This window comes from Bombus vancouverensis, chromosome 9 (assembly GCF_051014615.1).
Source record: "Bombus vancouverensis nearcticus chromosome 9, iyBomVanc1_principal, whole genome shotgun sequence".
NCBI lineage: Eukaryota > Metazoa > Arthropoda > Insecta > Hymenoptera > Apidae > Bombus > Bombus vancouverensis.
In genome coordinates, this window is record NC_134919.1 from 17,901,965 (window position 1) to 17,921,758 (window position 19,794).

The 19,794-nt window shown below is 35.3% G+C and overlaps 3 protein-coding genes across 4 annotated transcripts; 1 reads left to right on the forward strand and 2 right to left on the reverse strand.

Moving 5' to 3' along the window:
- Positions 1-685: 685 nt before the first annotated feature.
- On the reverse strand, positions 686-8,233 carry Als2 (Amyotrophic lateral sclerosis 2). Its single transcript, XM_033338340.2, has 14 exons — positions 7,603-8,233; positions 6,218-7,540; positions 5,573-6,139; positions 4,590-4,959; positions 4,302-4,503; positions 3,970-4,150; positions 3,719-3,885; positions 3,503-3,612; positions 3,222-3,433; positions 2,587-3,144; positions 2,313-2,489; positions 2,078-2,246; positions 1,830-2,012; positions 686-1,746 (listed from the first exon to the last, which is right to left on the reverse strand). The coding sequence occupies exons 1-14, from the start codon at positions 7,941-7,943 to the stop codon at positions 1,699-1,701; spliced, it is 4,608 nt and encodes a 1,535-aa protein (XP_033194231.1). The 5' UTR covers positions 7,944-8,233; the 3' UTR covers positions 686-1,698.
- Positions 8,234-8,629: 396 nt separating this feature from the next.
- shv (DnaJ heat shock protein family member shriveled) lies at positions 8,630-11,087 on the forward strand. The gene is made up of 4 exons (XM_033338342.2): positions 8,630-8,843; positions 9,181-9,565; positions 9,630-10,185; positions 10,268-11,087. Exons 1-4 carry the CDS (start codon positions 8,749-8,751, stop codon positions 10,330-10,332), a joined length of 1,101 nt encoding a protein of 366 aa, XP_033194233.1. The 5' UTR covers positions 8,630-8,748; the 3' UTR covers positions 10,333-11,087.
- Positions 10,905-18,144, reverse strand: LOC117158932 (uncharacterized). 2 transcript variants are annotated; one of them, XM_033338341.2, is made up of 5 exons: positions 16,766-18,144; positions 16,283-16,480; positions 14,665-14,881; positions 14,238-14,535; positions 10,905-13,992 (listed from the first exon to the last, which is right to left on the reverse strand). In XM_033338341.2, exons 2-5 carry the CDS (start codon positions 16,367-16,369, stop codon positions 12,477-12,479), a joined length of 2,118 nt encoding a protein of 705 aa, XP_033194232.1. In that variant the 5' UTR covers positions 16,370-16,480; positions 16,766-18,144; the 3' UTR covers positions 10,905-12,476. The 2 variants fall into 2 exon arrangements, with proteins under 2 accessions (XP_033194232.1, XP_076477349.1); XM_076621234.1 differs by having other exon boundaries at positions 16,283-16,607.
- Positions 18,145-19,794: the final 1,650 nt, after the last annotated feature.

The following is a 19,794-nucleotide window of genomic DNA, read 5'->3' on the forward strand; positions in this document are numbered from 1 at the left end:
AATATGTAATTAAGAAAAATGTATTTAGTATGTAAGAAGAAAACAACCAGATTTCACGGGCAAACATTTTGTCTTTTGAAATGCTTTTTATTATTTGTATGATTTAAATTGCCTGATTTGCATGTATACAAAATTTTATCAACTATGTGGCAATTAAAAGAATGTAAAAATTTTCATGCATTGTTTTAACGACAAACGGTAAATTCCTGAGTGATTAATATCAGAACTTTTCATTAAATATTTAAATTTTTATTATGGGCTCTTTGTCTCTATCACACTTTCTAGCTTTGGAAAACTCCTAAATAAATAATTGGAGTCATCTATAGTTATAACAGTACTTACATACGTACGTACATGTGTACGTAACTGGTGAAACAAGAGCTGATTTAAAAATTTTACAGAATGAAATATTTTATTTCATAGTTACGTTCCATATTTATACAAAAGTTGCAAACATTTAATGTACAAAGTGGTAACTTGATTAAATCAGAATTTAAAGAAAAAAAGGGAAACCTGATACAAAATAAGGCTATGAAATAATAAATAAAATTTAGTAAAAGAAAGCAACAGAATTGTCTCTTAATAATTGGTTTATTAAGATTACTTAATTGGGAAATTTATATTATAGTAAAATGAATTATGTTTGTGTATTTAAATTCTAAGGTAAAATTATGAAATACATATGTAATTTATAATATGGAATTAAATGTATTTGCTATTTTTAAACATACAGTTTTGTTCATTTGATACAGATACTTATAAACTATACATAGTAGGCATAAAACATTTAAAACGCATATTCAGTATGTAACATAAAATTCCAATCATCATCATCGTTATATTACTATTTTTATGGCATGTATAGGTTTACGATATTGCACGAAATATCACAATGTTGCTGTTATTATGAAATATATAACACAGGTATATCATTTGACATTAATTTTTCAATTAATGCCTTTTAAATACAGTTCATTACATCAATAATATAACAGAATAAAGAAAAATTATTACATTATGATATTATTAAGTGATACTTATGGCAGTTAGATGAATTAAAGAATTATATCATATTGGTATTGATATTATTTGTAGAAATACCAAAAAATCATTTTGTATAACATAGTATTCTTTATATATTTCTAAGTTTGCTTTGAACAATCTCATACAATAGTAATGAATAAATGCTTATTAAAATTGAACTTAAAATGCAGTGATATTTAAAATTATAACAAAATGTTCAAATATATGGCTGTTCCTATAAATTTTTACTGTACATTTACCTTCTTGGAAACGAGAAAATTAACATAAATAAAGCTTCAAATTCGTTCTAAATGTATATACACTGTACATTAATACTTTTATAGAATATGATATGTAATTTTACTACTTACATTATTACGACCTGACAATCTATCTGTTTCATACATATTATAGTTTCTATTTTCATTAATTATAATAAATAAGTAGTATACCACTTTTAATAGTCATAATGCACAAAATTCATTTTACGATGTCTAACATTTTATTAAATTATATTATTTCAACTAAATGTTAGATTTTGAGGTACCCTTTTATCGAGTTGAGTGCATATATTTTATTTATTTGTTATATTAACAATGTATTATAATAAGTTATCATTGAAACTTACTTTATATTTTATAATTCTATTTATTTATGAAAATTATTATGTCATGTTCAGTCACCCACATTAATTTTTTCTTGTAATATTTGGTAGTAGCAGGCCTAAAAGATATATATTTATATATATACATATTGTTTAAGCTCTAAAATCTTATATAGAGTTTCTTGCGGATATAATATTTTACCTTAAGGGTAGTGAACATAATTCCAAGTTCTCCATTTTGTAAATAAGGCTCCATAAAATCTTCTATAAAATGTATTTCACTGCCCAATTGTAATACGCTGGCACGGACAACAACAAAACAAAACACAGGAAATAATTCATCCATTGTCCATAAATATGTAGTCCCCAATTGCTTTTGAACTGCCTATTATAAAAATCATGTGAGATTTAACAAACAAATAAAAATATACAGCAAAGATGCTAGCTTACTTGTGTCATTTGTTCAAATGTATTCCTAACGACTAATAACTTTTCTAACGGAGAAAACGTGGTTTTCAATTGTTGTAATGTTTCTATTGCCTCGCTAAAGTACGGTTCACTTTGATACGGTAATCCGTTTTCGTTTAAATTCATTACGTTTGTATTCTTCCAAAATTTTCTGAAATTATTATTTAAAATTTAATAAAGTCACTGTCATTTTTGTATTTTCAACGATATTACTCACTGATCGATGTCCAAAAAAGCCATTAGCGTTATATCAGGTTGCTTGTTCCATTTCATTAATCTTTCCCAATAGGCATCATCTTCTTTCTTATTATGTAAAGCATACAGTACAAAAAGTGCTGAATGCACACGAGGTAACAATATTGGATGAAGTATCGCTGCAGCACTTATAACTTGACTAACAACAAAGTACAAGGTTAAAATAATGGAACATGATATTTGTATAATTATGATAAATAAATAATAAATCATATAGAAAATTAATTAAAACATACTCTTCTTCTTCATTTTCTGTTTCTAATACGTATTCTTTACCACCTCGGGGTAACGCCGGAAATAACAGAGTAGCTATTTCATATATTCTTGATGTGATACTACGAAGTTCAGACACAGCATGACTGAGTAATAAAGGATGAACTCTTACACCACCATACGTAGCTGTATATACAGCAGCAACTTCTGTTAAAAGCGCTCCTAATGGGTGAAGTGAGCTATCAAACGCTTTAATCAAGTACTTATGAATTTCTCTATAACTTTGAATTGTAAGTTTATCTCTCCCAAAACAAGGAATTTTATCCAACTCATCAATTACTTCGTTATTTTTCTCTTTACCGGTACTAGTAATTGTCAGAAGTTTCTTTCGTTGTAAAGCTTTCTGATGTGACTTAGTTATTATACTAGCAATATTTTGCCAAACACGTTGTGTCTCTGCAGACTTATCAGTTATACCTATAGCTTTCGAACCTGGTTCAGGTACACCAAGTTGTTGATAACATTGCCTAAATATAGCTTTCCATTTTTGATCTGGTGATACACATAATTTACCAAAAGATCTGTATTAAATAAAAACAAATAAACTTAAAATTACGCTCACATTATAAATAAATATTGCTCACAATAAACTACTTACGTCGGTTTCGAATTAGTTTGTATATTTCCGCTAGCTTTATTCATATGTAATGTTGCAATAACTTTTACTCCTTCGTTCCATGCACCATTCATATTACCTTCCAATCTGTCACCACTAGTGAAAGTTAAAGTACCTTTACCATAAAAAATACCAGCTGATTTAAATTCACCTTCGTAATGAGTACCATCTTCAAACACCATGACTCCATGACCCTTTTAGCATAAGCATTTTATTTCAACATTTTATATTTACTAAATTTTGAATTATTTTGAATTATTTACCGTTAAAACGTCTTGCATGAAAACTCCTTCATAGTAAATACCATCTAAAGTTACTATTAAACCACAACCATGTTTCATACCATTACTCCATGATCCTAAGTATTTCTCGCCTGAAATAATATACATACTGTTCAATAAAACAATACTTATTTATAAAGATTTAATTTTACTAGAACAACGATTTCTTTTCCTATTTTTTAATTACGTTATAATTACCTGTCATAATGTCGTCCATAATTCCATATCCCTGTTTAACACCTGCAGCCCATTCCCCAATATAAACAGATGCGACAGATGCCATAAAATGACCTTCCTTTTTAACACCATGACCATGTGGTAGTCCGTCTTTGAAATATCCTTCATAAAAGTCTCCATTATTGTACCTAGAATATTTTACATTACCTTCTTATATATTGTATATTTTATTTATTTACGCTTAGAATTTAAATTGTTATTTAAAAACTGACTTCATCGTCCCATATCCATTCTGTTGTCCATCTTTCCACTGTCCTTCGTATACACCTTGTGATGGAATTTCCATTTTACCAGTACCATGAATAATACCTTTATGAAATTGTCCTGCATATTTTCGTCCGTCAGGCCATTCTAATTTTCCAGAACCGTGCGGCTTACCACTTAACCAGCGTCCTATGTACCAAAATAAAAGATAGTATTTTTCGTATACATATATGTATATTTATGTACCTACATAATATTCATCATTTGTATTATAATTTTAAAATATGAAATATGATATAAAACGCGTGAGATACAATACTGTTGTTAACGACATACGAACCAGTATATTTTGCATCTTTGAAAACACTGTGCTTAGTGAATGAGAATGAGCTAGAACGTACTATTGGAGGCACATGTCCAATAACTCTTTGTAGACTACATTTTATGCCATTTTGTAAAGCATACAGCCATTCATTTCGTTCAGAAGGTGTTGGAGTATATAATACAAATGTGTCCTCTGGAGCTACTACTGATATAGCATTCTGAAACATAGAAATACAAATACAAAAATTGCACATTTGTAAATGTACATTTATATTTGAATTCCAGAGAGGTTTACTTAACATACTTGTACTATTTCAGAGTCTGGTAAAGGTTCTACCCATAGAGTTTTAAGTGGATGTACCACATGAGATGTACCAGTAACATGGATAAATATATCAGTTAATAAAACAAACCAATGTGTAGAAAATCTTCCAGAATTAAGTATTGATAAAGGATGTGCTCGTGACTCTCTAATAAGTCTTCTATCAGGAAATCTTAATAATTCCCCAAGTTTCCCAGAACTTTCCCAAAATAATTTAGTTGCTTCAGCTTCTTTTTGTTGTTTCTCCTGATCATCACATATTTGTTCCCACTTTATTAATGCTTCTTGTAATCGTTCTACACCCATTCTTGCACCATTACATTTCATCAAATTTAAAACCATATTCTTATATCTGTACAAAGATGATGTCCGTTATTATAAATAAGAAAATAGTGGATCACTAGTATATTTAAGATGTTTATAGCAATATTAATTTTTTAAATATGTTTGACATAATGTAAGAATATAATTCCTTAAACGATCCTTTATAACATAAAGAATAATTTTTATTTTTGAGGCAGCAAATTCATTGCCTCTTGTAAACTAATAATCTTTTCTTATAATTATTTTGCCAATTTTTAATAGTTAAAAAATAATGAAAGCTATTACACTTATGTGTCTAAATATAACTGGGAGGAAAGAAAAGAAGAAATGAGGAGGACCTCTAATCAGAGGTTGTGGGCAAAAAGATGAAATGCATAAGAGCGGAAGTGGAGGAAGAGGAGCAGAATCTGATCTGATAGTGACTCGGATAATCGCTCTCAATGTAGCCAACGAGAGAAATACTCTCGAGAGCAACTCGCGATAGTTTTACTCTTAAGTGGATATGTACCTTAAGACAATTAGGTTGTAAGGCTGCTAGATAAAATGTAAAATATAAATGCAAATGTAAATGAAAATGTAACTGGAAGTTATTCAAAGCATAGATAAGAAATAAATAATAATACATATTTAGATATATTTACCTATTCAATTTATGTAGTGGATGTTGCAATGCCATAGTAATTGTAATTTCATCAGCAACTTTTTTAGTTTCATTAGTTTTTAATTTATCCATAAATAAATTTGTTATTACTTGTGGTATTTCAATTATTTTCGCAATATATGTAAATCCACTCAAAGAAATTATGTCACACACTGCATTTAAGTAATATTTATATACAGTAATATATTCTTCAACATTAGCTACAATTGTCACTTCATATGCTTCACCAATATGATTAAAATAATCCCATAAACTAATAACATTTAATACACTGAAACTTAATAACTCAGTATAACATCGACATAATGTTTCATAAACATTTGATTCCTGCATAGCACCTCCTCTTTTCTGGAATGGCCTAATTAAATTTTGATAAACAATTAATATTTCTTCCAAGAAGATTTGTTCACTTATTAAATCCTCAGAGATATTTATCTTAGGTTCGTTTATCACAGAACAGCAACTGTAGTTACCAGAGCTAAAAATTTGTTGGGGACTGCACTTATTGCTTGTCTCAATATCGAGTTGGAACATTTCACCAGTTTTACTGAAACCACATGACAACTTTCGTGAGTAAATAGAACTCTCATTTCCTATTGATACTTTTCGTAATTAAATTATTTACCTTGACTGTCCAATAAAGTATAAACCATGATGCATCATGACTAAACTATGAAAACTACCAGCTGCCATGTCTTTAGCTCTTTCGTTTGGAAATAATTTCGTAGTAAATAAACGAGGTGCACTCTGATACACATTCGATTCCAATGTCACTTGTTTATGGTTATTTCTGCCCCAAGCAAAAACTCTTCCATCTAGAGTTAGAGCAAGAATATGAAATGCACCACATGAAATTTTTCGAAGTCCAGTATTACTGAGTTTTGCCACCAAAATAGGTCGCGAGCGTTTAACAATATCTCCTGTTCCTAATTGTCCATATTGAATATCACCCCACGTCCAAAGTTCAGTAGATAGGATACTATTGCCAGTACGAGTTAGTGTACTGATTCTTTCATTTAATCCTTGTTGAGACAATTCATGCTCAGAGGAACCAGTACTTGATGACCAAGGAAATTCTTCACAGCGTAAACTGAGTGCCAAACTGGTAGCAGCAGGTTTTGGATATTCTTCTCCTAGTTCCAAATGTTCACTACTATCATCTTTAAACTCATTTATATCTGAACTTCCACTCATATGCCTGGATAATGTAACAACTTTACCTCCCACATTTTTCACTCCTTCATATACTAAATTAGCTACATTAGATACATTTTGTTTTATTAGTCTAGTCGGTTTTTCAATGTTATCTAAAGGTATATCTTCTTTAACACTTCCGTAAGATGAAACCCATGATAATTGTCTGGTTAAGAATTGCCTTGCAGCTTCTGTATTTATAAAAATAACATTCCTTTTTTCTTCTTTTTCAGAATCTATAGGATTATTGGCACACAGTTCTCCATTCTCTACCACTTCAGAAATTTGTTCCTTTTTACTATTTTCGGCAAATGAAATCTCTTGTTCTTTACTAGCAACAGATAAAGCGCTAATAGAATTGGTTGAGTGATCTTCACTAGATTGCTGTACATGAAGTCCAGTAGGACAAGTATCCGATGACGTTAGACTTGTAGGACTTAACAGCACGGTGTTGAGACACTGAGGACATGAATTAACGAAAACTTCTTCTTCTAATTCATTCTCGCTGTCAGTATCATCTTTTAAAGTTTTTGGTGTTTTTCTCACTGCAACTACATTAAAGTTTGAACCACATGCAACAGCAGACACAGTTCTACCCTCGAAAAACTTGACCTTTTTAGGTTCTGTACTGTTAATATCTATTTGAGATTGATTTCCACTAGCCCAAAGTTGTCCGTTTTCTGTTACAAATAACGCTGCTTGATCACTAACAGCTATTGATTTTACTTTGACAATTTCATTTTCTTGTTTATATCTGTAATGGTATAAATTATTTGAGTATAATGTAAAAATACATAAAGATTTTATGGAACCTACCCATGACTACAACATTTAACTTCTTCTTTTAGAATTATTGTATCTGTTACACTCATATCCTGAGGATTTACTTTCAAAACATGTCCATTATTATCTACAATAAATAAATAATCCGAATTGGATGCTATATCGATCACATCAAATTGAGCCCTTTTGAAAACCAATGACGGAGGACTGTCCTCCAAAAATGATACCTCTCCATAGTATAGACTGTTAGTAGTTGTTGCTACAAAAATGTGATCTTTAATGGTAACCAGTCTACAAATTGTGCCATTTGGTTGGTCACCGAAAATGTATGATAACTTATCAACACCTCTCCATAAATGCATGTGTTTCTCCATTTTGTAGGATGTTTGACAGATAAACTATGCATAACCTAGAGATATCTTATTTTAGAGGATAGTGTTTTTAGTCAATAATGCTTTCGTCATGTGATTCTTGACTGAATCCCTTTCACTGAATTTTCGTGCAAGAGTACTCGAGGCAATTTACATATTGACATGATTAAACTAATGATTTCCTTATTACAATACCGAGAGTTGGTTTAACAACACGTACCACAAACCTGTACAGTACACTTTACTTTTGCTACACTGTTACTGACACTTTGATACCCAATATGATCTGTCACATGATCATTTTACTATATTGTAGGGGGGGGGGGAGTAGATTTTTATTGTTAAGTGTGGTTTTCAGTAGAATTAAGACGAATATTAATAATTTAACTTTATTAAAATAAGATTGAGACGCGATAAATATTAGAAATCTTTGTACTACCAGTCGTAGTAAAGCAAAACAATTTTAAAATAATTTTACATAACATTTCACCTGTTGCATGTTAATACTTTTTATATTCATCTAAGAAGTAGGAATCAAAGAGTTATCTATAATAATAAAATATATAATTAAGTGTCAAAGGATTAAGTTTATTGGAATTTGTTTTATATTTTTAGAAATAGCGCCGAAGTATTAAAAAATCTTATACCTGTGTCATATTCAACCAATTATTTTTTACTGCTAAACGTTAAATCTAAACATTTTCGTTGAATATGTACGCGCCTAAAAACTCACTTATCGTCGATCAAAGTCGGATAAATTGAATTCGGAGCACCCACCAATCAGGAGCACCCACGATCCTAAGCTCCGATGTTTGTTGTAACGTCTGCTAGAATGGCAGCGATAAAACTGATTTGGTCTTTATTAATAAATTTAACAATATGTGTAATTCTAACTGTGGCAGGGTAAGTGGAGAACCTTGTCTATGCTTATGAAATTTAATTATTTTGAATATCGAAGATATTTGCTTTATGATAATTTTATAACCTTTTACTTTGTAAACCATCTACGGAAGCTATTAATACGAAAAGGATTAAATAAAGTTTAAAGTACGTTTGTAGATCGACTTCATTATTTATGTTTACCGTTAAGAATTCTACTAAAAAAACATTACAATCTTGTATAGTTATACATTCATATGATTGATGTTGAATGATCTAACAATTTAGGCTGCTAATTTGAAGTGTTTACAGTATATGATACATTAGAAATAGGAATTAAAGTATGTATATATCTTTGCAGGAGAGATTTTTATGCCATTTTAGGCATACCATCGACAGCGAGTCAACATGCGATAAAAAAGGCATACAGAAAATTGGCAAAAGAATTGCATCCTGACAAAAATAAAGACGATCCGAATGCCTCTCAGAAATTTCAAGATCTGGGTGCAGCTTACGAGGTTCTGTCTGATAACGAAAAGAGAGAAATGTATGACAGATGCGGAGAAGAATGTTTGAAGAAGGATGGTATGATGAATAATGCTGATCCATTTGCAAGTTTCTTTGGTGATTTTGGCTTTCACTTTGGTGGAGAATCTCATCACCAGCAAGAAACACCTAAAGGATCTAATATCGTAATGGACTTGGTAGTTACTTTAGAAGAATTATATAGTGGAAATTTTATAGAGGTAAGATTTTATAGTTAATCGAGAAGATACGTAAATGGGACATACGAAATTGTTTATCTTTCAGATAACAAGAAATAAGCCAGTTACGAAGGCAGCAAAAGGAACAAGAAAGTGTAATTGCAGACAAGAATTGGTTACTCGCAATTTAGGAAATGGAAGATTTCAAATGATGCAACAATCGGTTTGTTCGGAATGTCCAAATGTTAAATTTGTTACAGAAGAACGTGTATTAGAGGTCGAAGTAGAACCTGGCATGGTAGATGGACAAGAAACTAAATTTATAGCAGAAGGTGAACCACATTTGGATGGGGAACCTGGAGATTTAATCTTAAAAATACGAACACAACCGCATCCAGTTTTTGAAAGAATTGGTGACGATCTATATACAAACGTCACTATATCTATGCAGGACGCGTTAATAGGTTTTAAAATGGATATAGAACATTTAGATGGTCACAAAGTAGCTATTCAGAGGGATAAAGTAACCAAACCGGGAGCCCGTATTAGGAAAAAAGGAGAAGGCATGCCTAATTACGAGAATAATAATCTTCATGGCACCTTATATATTACATTCGACGTTGCTTTCCCTGAGACAGAATTCACGGATACTCAAAAGGAAGGTAAGTTATTTTAACATATAACGCTCGTGAGATATAACACGATCGTTTGTGTTTGTTCAATCTTCCTTTACCCTTTTCGCAGAAATAAAAAATCTACTACAACAAGATTCTGTAAGTCGAATTTATAATGGAATAAGGGGAAATTAAGAACTTTAAGTGTAACGTATGTACAAAGTGACAGTATAAAATGTGCATACAAACGAGGTGCGCGTGTTGACTCAGTGTGTTTCTATACCAAGTGGTGCTTTCGCTTCCTTGAAATGTGGATACCAACAGGTTTGGTAGCCAACCATGAGGTCAGTTGAAATGGGTACATGTAGCAAACATAATAACCATTGCGAGTACACGTACTTCCTCTTTGATTATAAGAAACTGGTCATATATATTATTGCCGATTACTTATGCGGATGTTAGGAACGCTTGCGCAGTTTATTTAACAAAATAAGTTATTTTTCCTTTAACACGCGCGGGTGATGTACGAGTGTTTTACATGAACAGAAATTTTGCATTTAAATAGTGAGGAGTACTCGATGAAAATGTTTTTAAATATCGGACCTAGTATCCAATAATAAAGTATTGTATTACGATTTTTCTATTGAAATTATTCGCAATAAAATGTACAACGCCATCCGTCATCGATAACTCTAAAGGATCGTGCAATCATTTAACTTGCGTTTCATATACTTATTAAAAATGTTTCGCATTAAATTGTACATTAGTTTATATTTTACAAAGGTTTTATTTCAGTACCTTTGCGTACACTTCATTTACAAAAATTAAAGTATAATTCTTTCGTCAGATACAACACGGTATGTTGTAACGTTTTGTTGCTTTGTACACGGCAACCTTAAAATCTCTCATAAAAAGGAGGCCATAAATAAATTATAATTTTTGTATCTTTATACGTAATTCTAACATACTTACCTATGTAATTACCTGTAGTTTTTGTTAATTTATAGTTGAGTTTCTATAACTATCTCAAGTATGTCACCGATTCGTATTACAATCGTATTAAAAATTAGCGCACAAACATTTTATTACGAACCGATGGTTTTAATTCTATGCAACTCTGTATTCGGCCATTGAACAATCGAGCTTGCTTTCATCTCGCTTTAGCACAGGTAAAAGAAGTTATTTGCATTGAACCAAAATCATTGAACGATATCACGGTCCTATCGAAAAATATACGCATACGCGTTTGACGGTAAATATTTTCTCTTTAAGCGAATGATTAACCAGTTTGACAAAATCTTAAGACAGGTATCGTTAGACCGATAATGTGACTTTTGCGTTTCTCTTGTCTCAAAATAATAAATAAATTATTTTATACCCTGTTTATAGCGTAGATATATAAATCTGTAGCATAAACGTGAAACACAAATAATAAGTAAATATCCGAGTTACATTGTTCTATCTGAATTTAGGAAAATCATATACAATATACGAACGTTACTAATAAAAGTTTGAGAAAATACAATCGTAAGAAGATAGTTGTTCGAGTCGAAGGCTAGTTAAATCTTTAGGTAATTACAGGACAATAGGACCATTGCAAAGCCGTAATTCTTTCGTAATATCAGTGTTTTTCGTCGAATGCATATTATTGTGAAAAGACGAATGAAGTGTTTTAATAGCAGGAAGTCTGCGAGTCGCGTCTAGTAATTAAAATACTAGCACATATTAGGTCTTTCTTTGAATTTAGTTGAAAATTATTCACAGTATGCTTAAGTATGCTTAACAAATCAAACGTCGTGTTTAAAAGTTGCTGTCATTTACTACTATATAGGAAGAAAATGTATTTTTGTAACGTAAAAGAATCGTATCTCTCTGCAATTGCATTTTTATACATACGTCTGTACACGTACATTTGTATCCCATAGTAGACTAAACGCATGTATATATGGTCATGTTTAAATTCAACGATATCGCTGCACCACGCCAATTACGTTTACTTATTACTTATTCGTGTATTAACATATTACACTGTGCGTATTTATTATTATCGTACACAATAAAAACGACACTACTATTAGTTGACGCTTAATTTGTTAAGTACGAAATTACCGTGAATCACATCTTTAAAGCAAGTATCTTATCACAGTGTGACTTTTCTTTTTTTTTTTTTTTTTTTGTACCAGTATACTGGCTACCGTACTCTAATTTCATTCGAGAGTCATTCGAGAGTACGTTGGTCAAAGCGAATCTCTTCGAAGTTTTCGAAAAATGAGAATAGAAAGAAAGAGGAGAAGAAGAAAAAAAGATGATAAAAAGACGCAGACAAACAAGCTACAAAGCTACAAACAATAGCAGTATAGCCTCATATTGAATTCATCGACACAGGCGCTTTGTTTTCCGTACGCGTTCAATCTGCTAACCGATCCTACCAACTTGTTGGTCTTACTCTCGTTTCTGTACCGTATCGTAGCCTCGAATATCGCGTCACCAGGTTCCGTTTGAATCGTGATCGTGTAATCGATCAGTTGGTTCTTCTCACCCTCGCCCTTCCACGCTTTCGCGGCTTTAATTTCTTTCAATTTCAATACCGCGCATTGTACGAACTTGTTCAGCATGTTATTCAATTCCGAGACCAAGAAAACCGCCTTGTCCCGAAGACTTTCGTCATCCGAGGAAACATCGTAGCTGTTATGACACATGCACCAATGACTAGCTATACCCGCCATGGAGCACGTCCTGTAGTCAGGAATCGGCAAAAACCAGCTGATTCCACGGGGCAAATTGTCATCTTTCGGCATCGCTCGAAGTCGGGCCTTAAGACGCGGTTCCTGCAGATTTTCCGAATGCAGTATGTCGATCAAGGTCTCGTGCAAGTCGAAAGCTGTTGTTAGACTGCGCGTGTTTCTTCGGAAATTCGCCCAAGCTACTTGATACTTTTCCTTCCACCATCGAGGCATCACCACGAACACAAACGGAAGGCTGTCCTCCATTCTGCCTTGATAAGTCTGCCGAAAGCTTCCCCATCTCATACCATGGTCGCTCATCACTATCAACGCTGTTTGATTTAGCAACCGTTTGGTGAACAAATAGGTGACGAGGTTGTAGTAGGAATTGTCACCTAATTGCGGATAGTTGAAGAAATCGTGGGTGAGGCTGGCTTGCCAGATCATCGCGAAGTATGGGTCCCTGTAAAATCGCGAGGCGAATTTCTTAGCGTAGTCCAGTAAGTTTTCGAACGTTTTTCTGGTTCCCACGCAGAGATTCGCGTTTAATTTGTGCGTATTACCGATATCCTTCTCGGATGCGATACAGAATGGTCTGAGATAATAGTCAGTCGGTTGAACTCGGAAGCCTCGTTTTAGATAATTGAAGGTGGTCATGCCACAGGCATCCTCGGCGAAACCCGTTCGATAACCAGACGCGCTGAAATTTTTCCAAATGAATGGGCAGTCGTCGAACGTTTTATCTTTAGTTTGCCAACATAGATCGTGCAGTTGTTTCTCGGATAAGCCGCTTAAGACGGGCACTAAATTCGGATACGTGTTATCAGCCACTTTGGTGTAACCCAAGAATTCAACGGCTCCAAGTTCTTTCAACGCGTGGACAGTATTCGGCATCATACGATGAAAATTTAGTCGTGAAATCGAGTCGAGGCCGATTATTAACACGCTGAGCTGTTCAGTTTTCATATCGGTCGCTCTGGCTCGCTCGTATTTCCTCTCTACCGATGGGAAACGAGGTACAAACGCGTGATAATCCTTGTATATCACCTCGTTGTTGCGCGAACATTCCACTTTCACAAACTCGGTGTTTACGGCCGTCGCGTTTTCGAATTTGAAACACTCGTTACCGTACCTATAAATACGAATTACGAATTACGAATTACGAATTACGAATATCAACTAAATATATTACGCTTGAAATTAAGAAAGAGACTAAAGCGATAAAGAGGCAAATACGTATGACAGATTTAATCCTGCTTGCTACGGTTTTCGCCAAACTTTGGTATAAAATTGCACAATTGCATTCGAACAACGCGCTAAAACGAAATAAGAAATCGTAGACGATCGATAAAAGTAAGAATGATCAGTCTTACTGACGTAACAACGTTATCTTCGTCCTTCGTTCGCCAGAACGGGCGCCAGCAGCAATCGATTTCCCCTGAATTGTTGTAAAAATGGCCGATCGCATTTGGATTTATGTAGAGCGCTGTGTCGTTCGAATCGACCAGCGGTAAATGACTTCCGTGCTCGCAAATAAGTGGTTTTTCCTTCTCGATAAATCGTGCGATCGCTGAATCGAAAGGATCCATCGCTGGAATTCGACAACCTTTGTTGCGCACTACGAAACCGGAGTTCGCTATGGACGCGAACAAAGACTTCAGTTGCACGTAATTGTCTGAAAATAAAGTATACGTTCATCGTTCGTTCAATCGATTAATTAACAACGACAAAGAGATGTTTAAACGAGCTTCGCTTAAACGTTCTCCAAGTCCTATGCTTTTAGTAAAAATAGGTATAGGTATACCTTGCGAGGTATCGTTGATAATAGCTCCATACCGTGCCGTTCGAAACTGATCCGTGTTGAACGTGTTTATTACGATCAACGATACGAATAGGAAGATCAGCAGCCCTATTAACCATTTTTGTAGCCGCGACCGACTTTTGTATATTTTGTTATGCAGTTCGAAATTAAAAGTGTTAGGCTCGTCATCTAGCGCTTTTTTATCGCCACGAAACAGTATCTAAAAATAAAAATTATCAGATAAAGTAGCGTGAATATCTTGTTAAATATTCGATACAATACCCTGTCGTATTATTTCCATCCTTTCTAATAAAACTTAACATTCACCCGTTTTATAGCTTAAACGATTTTGCTGATATTTTATCGTCTTTATACATTTTTCTATTCGAACGATTTCTCTTTGGTTTGTTTCTTTAAGAAAGGATACGATTCGGTATATATATAGAATATAATATAGCGAAAACTAAAAGTTCTGCGTCCAGTAACTAATTCGATAAATAAAAGAAGAAAATTGGCATTTGTAGATTAACACATTCGTTCGAATACTCTATATATATATATGTATGTATGTATGTTTAAACATTGGTACTTTTAGTAATCGAAGCTTTCGTGATTCAAGTTTCTCGTTTCTCGTTTCTCGTTTGTCGGCGTATGTTCGGACATGAATATATATCTTTACATCGTATATTTATATCTTTCTATATCATCCGAATATCTATGCGGTGGTATATGTAACGACAAGAATAAGTAAGAGAGAAGAAGTAGTCGAGTGATTCGAGTTTAGCGGAGAAGTTGGCGATTTGTTGTTAATTTTCATCTGAATACACAATTTAATCTAAAGTACATAAAAAACAGGCATGATAACAACGGGGATAATAACAACAACAATAACTGGGAATGTACACACACGATAAGTACAATTTACTTGTCAACGATGAAAAGGAAATATTCTTTAATTTGTTCAAATTTAACTTAACCAACTATAAATGATAACTTTCGGATGAGAAACATCTCACAGGAAAAGCAATCGATAGGATCGAATGTTATATTTAACTCGAAACATTTTCGTCAAACGATTCGGATTTAAAGGTTAAACTTCATAACGAAGTTTTTGAAAATATAAGAGAAGATTTGAAACTTTCACTGGGCTGAGAGCGCGGTGCGAAGGTAAAAACAAGATTAGTAGGATTCTTCCGTTATAAATCCAAGTCGAAGAGCTCACTTTCTTTCGCTTTTATAAAATCGCGATATTCGCGAAGAGCACGTCTATCGAAATTGAAAAAAATACACGTTTATTAAAAGACGAGAATCGATAAAAATTCGTCGTTGACTTCTCGTAAGGGTGAAAATTTGGTTAAAAACGTCGTTGTAATCGGTTGGTGGTATTGTATATTATAAAAGTATATTGGAAGAGCTCGCCGATTACTCGAGTTGCGAGAGAGGACAAACGAATCGTTCGACTATTAAAAGTAACGTCTCGTTCGCTTTATTCGCCATTATTATAACGCCATTATTATATTCGAACTTTATGTTTATCGTTGGATTCACGAGGTTCGATACAGTTCGGATGGAAGGAACGACAACGATAAAATATCGCAACTTAACGATATTCGTAACTTACCTTATTTTGAGATTGATCGCACATGCCAGGGCAACCTTCCTTGCTAATCACCTTTGAACGTTTGAAAGATATCGGAAACAGGTACATGCATCATCCGATATCCAGATCTTATCGTAAAGAGGACTATTCGAGGTCGTTATCGTTCTCTTTGGTATAGATTCAGACGTCTGTAATTTACGACTAGACCTTCCCGTCGAACTGCAATGTTCGCAATCACGCAAGAAATTACACCGACTGGCAAAATATAAAATCACGTTATCGTAAAACATCGCCGTTGTTCTGTACATCGCGCTATCTCGATCGCATGTTAAACGGAGATAGGAAACTAAAAAAGAAAAAGACGAAAATCGCGATTACAGAACAAATAAAGAGAAAGAAATGAGAACGAAAAATTACGCTGTACTCGACGCATATTATCAATTCCGATTCTAATTTGAACCGTTAGCTTTTAATTTTGCGTTAAAGCGAAATTATCCGACTTACCGATGGATTCTTTCGATCCTGCTTTTTCCGCCGCTTTTTCCGCCGCTTTTTCCGCCGCTTTTTCCGCCGCTTTTTTCACCGTCAGCCTCTATCGAAACGATCCCAAGCGCAGGCATCGTTGAGTAAATCTCACTAAGCTTTTTAACAGGTTTCTTCCACCATTTCATCGCATCGCGCCACGATTTCCACGATGAAACTTTGCTCGGTTCGACCACGATTCTTCGCGGTGAGAACGAAAATGGAGAAACGTTTGCCAATCGATTCGATGATTGCTTGGAAGCGGCTGTGTGAAAATACGTCTGCACGATGGTCGCACACCTGAAAGAGGTCGTCCTCTTTGTCTCGTCCGCAAAGGGGGTTTGCTCGCTGGCTATTTCGAACAAGTACCAGGCCGCTAACAGGCCTGTGTTTCCTCTATAAGCGAATACTCGGCTTCGAATCGCTGTTTCTCGAGAGATTTTGAAAAATCTGTAAATTCAGCTTGCTCGTTTCTCCTTTAAAAATACTTTGCGTCCAAAATGAAACCATACAAGTATGGTTATGTGATAATATCATATACGCGACGTTTGTACGAGATTGGCGTTGGTCTGCGAGGAAAATTCGTCGATCCTGCGATTTGACACAGTCGATTCGGCGTCGTCTAACGTCAGCAAGGTTCGATTCGGTGCACTTTAACGTAACCAAGTTTTCGTCTCGATGCATTTTAACGAGAGGGTGGTGGTTTCGGGAGGCGAGTTTCTCGCCGCTCTCGCGCCGCTCTCCTTACTCCGCGCATCTCCGTGTTTTCCAGAACAGGTCGGATTTCACGCGTTTCCATCGGCTTTCCCTTTCACGGCCGGAACACCCTTTTCCGTTCGATTGTCCGCAGCAATGGTTGCCGATCGCAACGGCCGCCGATCGAATTTACCGGACCGCATAAACGGAACTGTCGGATGCCAAAATCCCCATAAACCATCACCATCACCGTCGCCGCGTGTTACGTCATTGCGGCTGTTCACTTTGCGACTGCTCCACGAATACCTCCGTGATCGCTCGCGGATCTTGCAACAGCGTGATCGGAACGGCGATATACGATTAGGAGGCACGATGCGGTACGACGGTGCAAACGATTTTACAATTGGACGACCGTACTCGACGTTGACACGCTGACGAGACGCTGGGTGAAATGCGGCGAGCAGCGTCTGGACCAGTTCGAAGATGGAAAATGAGCGTAAAACGTAGTCCGGGAACGGGAACAGAGTCATCGAAGAACGAACAGTCTTCTTTTCCTCGTGTTCTCCACGTGGCCACGTGGGAACCGTCGGTCAGTCCCCAATTCCCGGAACACGTCGGAGATAGCGACGAGGCGTTGCCGTGGCCGTGGCTGGGATCCTAGCGGAATACATACAGAGGCCATAGGCAGCGAGGTAACGAGAGGAGGAGAGACGAGAGAATCTGGTCGATAGACGCGGTAGAGCGCGCGCGCGCGCGCGCGCCCACGGCCTCTTCCGCACCTCGGCGATACGTCGCGTCGCGCGTCGCGCGTCGCGCGTCGCCACGGGCCAGTTAACAGCCGTTTCCTCTTACTCTGGTCCAGCGCAGCGGCTTAATAGCCGGTCAACGCGAACAAGCCTTATCTACTCGCCAACCTTTTACTTATCGTTTCTATTATTTATCATTACTTTTGTACCGATTTTACATTTATTATACGTTGGTATTATCAGTTGATCGCATTCGGACTATCTGCGTCGCGTATCATATTTCAAATATATGTTCGCGATAGTGACCTTTTTCCTTCGTAGTTTTTCTTTTCTTCCTCTTTGCTCGGAGAACAAGATAAATTTATCACTGCCAGTTGTCTGCAAATCAAAGTCCTTGCATAACTGAAAATACAATCGCGCGTATATTCGATCGATCGAGCTTCGATATTCCATTCCTGCTCGTCCTCTTGCTTCGTCCGGCGATTGTCACTTTACAGAATTGTGCAAATTAAAACCGTGCTGGTTCTTGGAAATGACTTTGATCGCGATCAACGATACATTTTGAGCAAGGTCTTTGAAAATTTCCTAATAACTAGGTCGATCTCGTTAAACAACATATTTTGGGTTTGTCGCGCCGACATCCAAATTCGCTTCTTGAAAACAAGCTAGTAAACTAGTGATCGGTGCACCGTGATACGTGATAGAAGTGGTAAAAAAGAAGGAAAGAGCGGAAAATATCGATCGTAACGGTGGAAATTATAGGTAAACACAGGACGCGATATAGGGAAAAGACAAAGTCACCCTAGCCGATTCGTAGGAACATCGTGTGTGCGCTATGGACGTTCTAAGGAGGCTTTAGATACAGAAAACTGACGCGCGCCTAATAAACGATAATTACATGGCGGTACACGCGGTTATTTTCACAGGAATGTCACTCGTTCCGACGACACAAGCAGAAATAAACGTTTACACGTTTACGCGTAAATGCAAAGTCAAGCTGTGTAGCAAACGTTCTTCTGGCAAATTCTACGCGAGTTCGTTCGTCGATGAAACGAAAACAGAAAACGAAAAAGAAAGTAAAAAGAAGAAAAAGGAAAAAAGAGGAGAAAGAAGGAGAAAAAAAAAAAATAGAAAGAAGAAAAAGAAAAAAAGGAGAGAAAGAAGAAAAAAAAAATGAAAACGATGTACGTATTTTGTCTTAATGTCTTTCATCGAGTTTAGGATTTTTATAATTGACGCATCGTCCATCCGTTTGTCGGTAACGCGAAATAGGATGTTCGGATGGTAAGGCACTTTACGAAAAGCGCGTTTAGTTTCATAGTGTACGAAATTATCGACTACGTACCTCGTCGGTGACATATTCAACGCGTATCGGTGGCGATTATCGCGTCTAGTCGTTTTCCATTGAAATCGCAGACGAGCGTCTATTCCTACTCTAAGGTATGGTAGTTATCGCTACAACTGCTACGATATCGACAGTCGGTACGATAGGGACGGATACGTTGGTATACAGGCTAGTCGGGAAAGTAGAGCGCGAACAAACGTAAATTTGAAATTGCGGAACTTTTC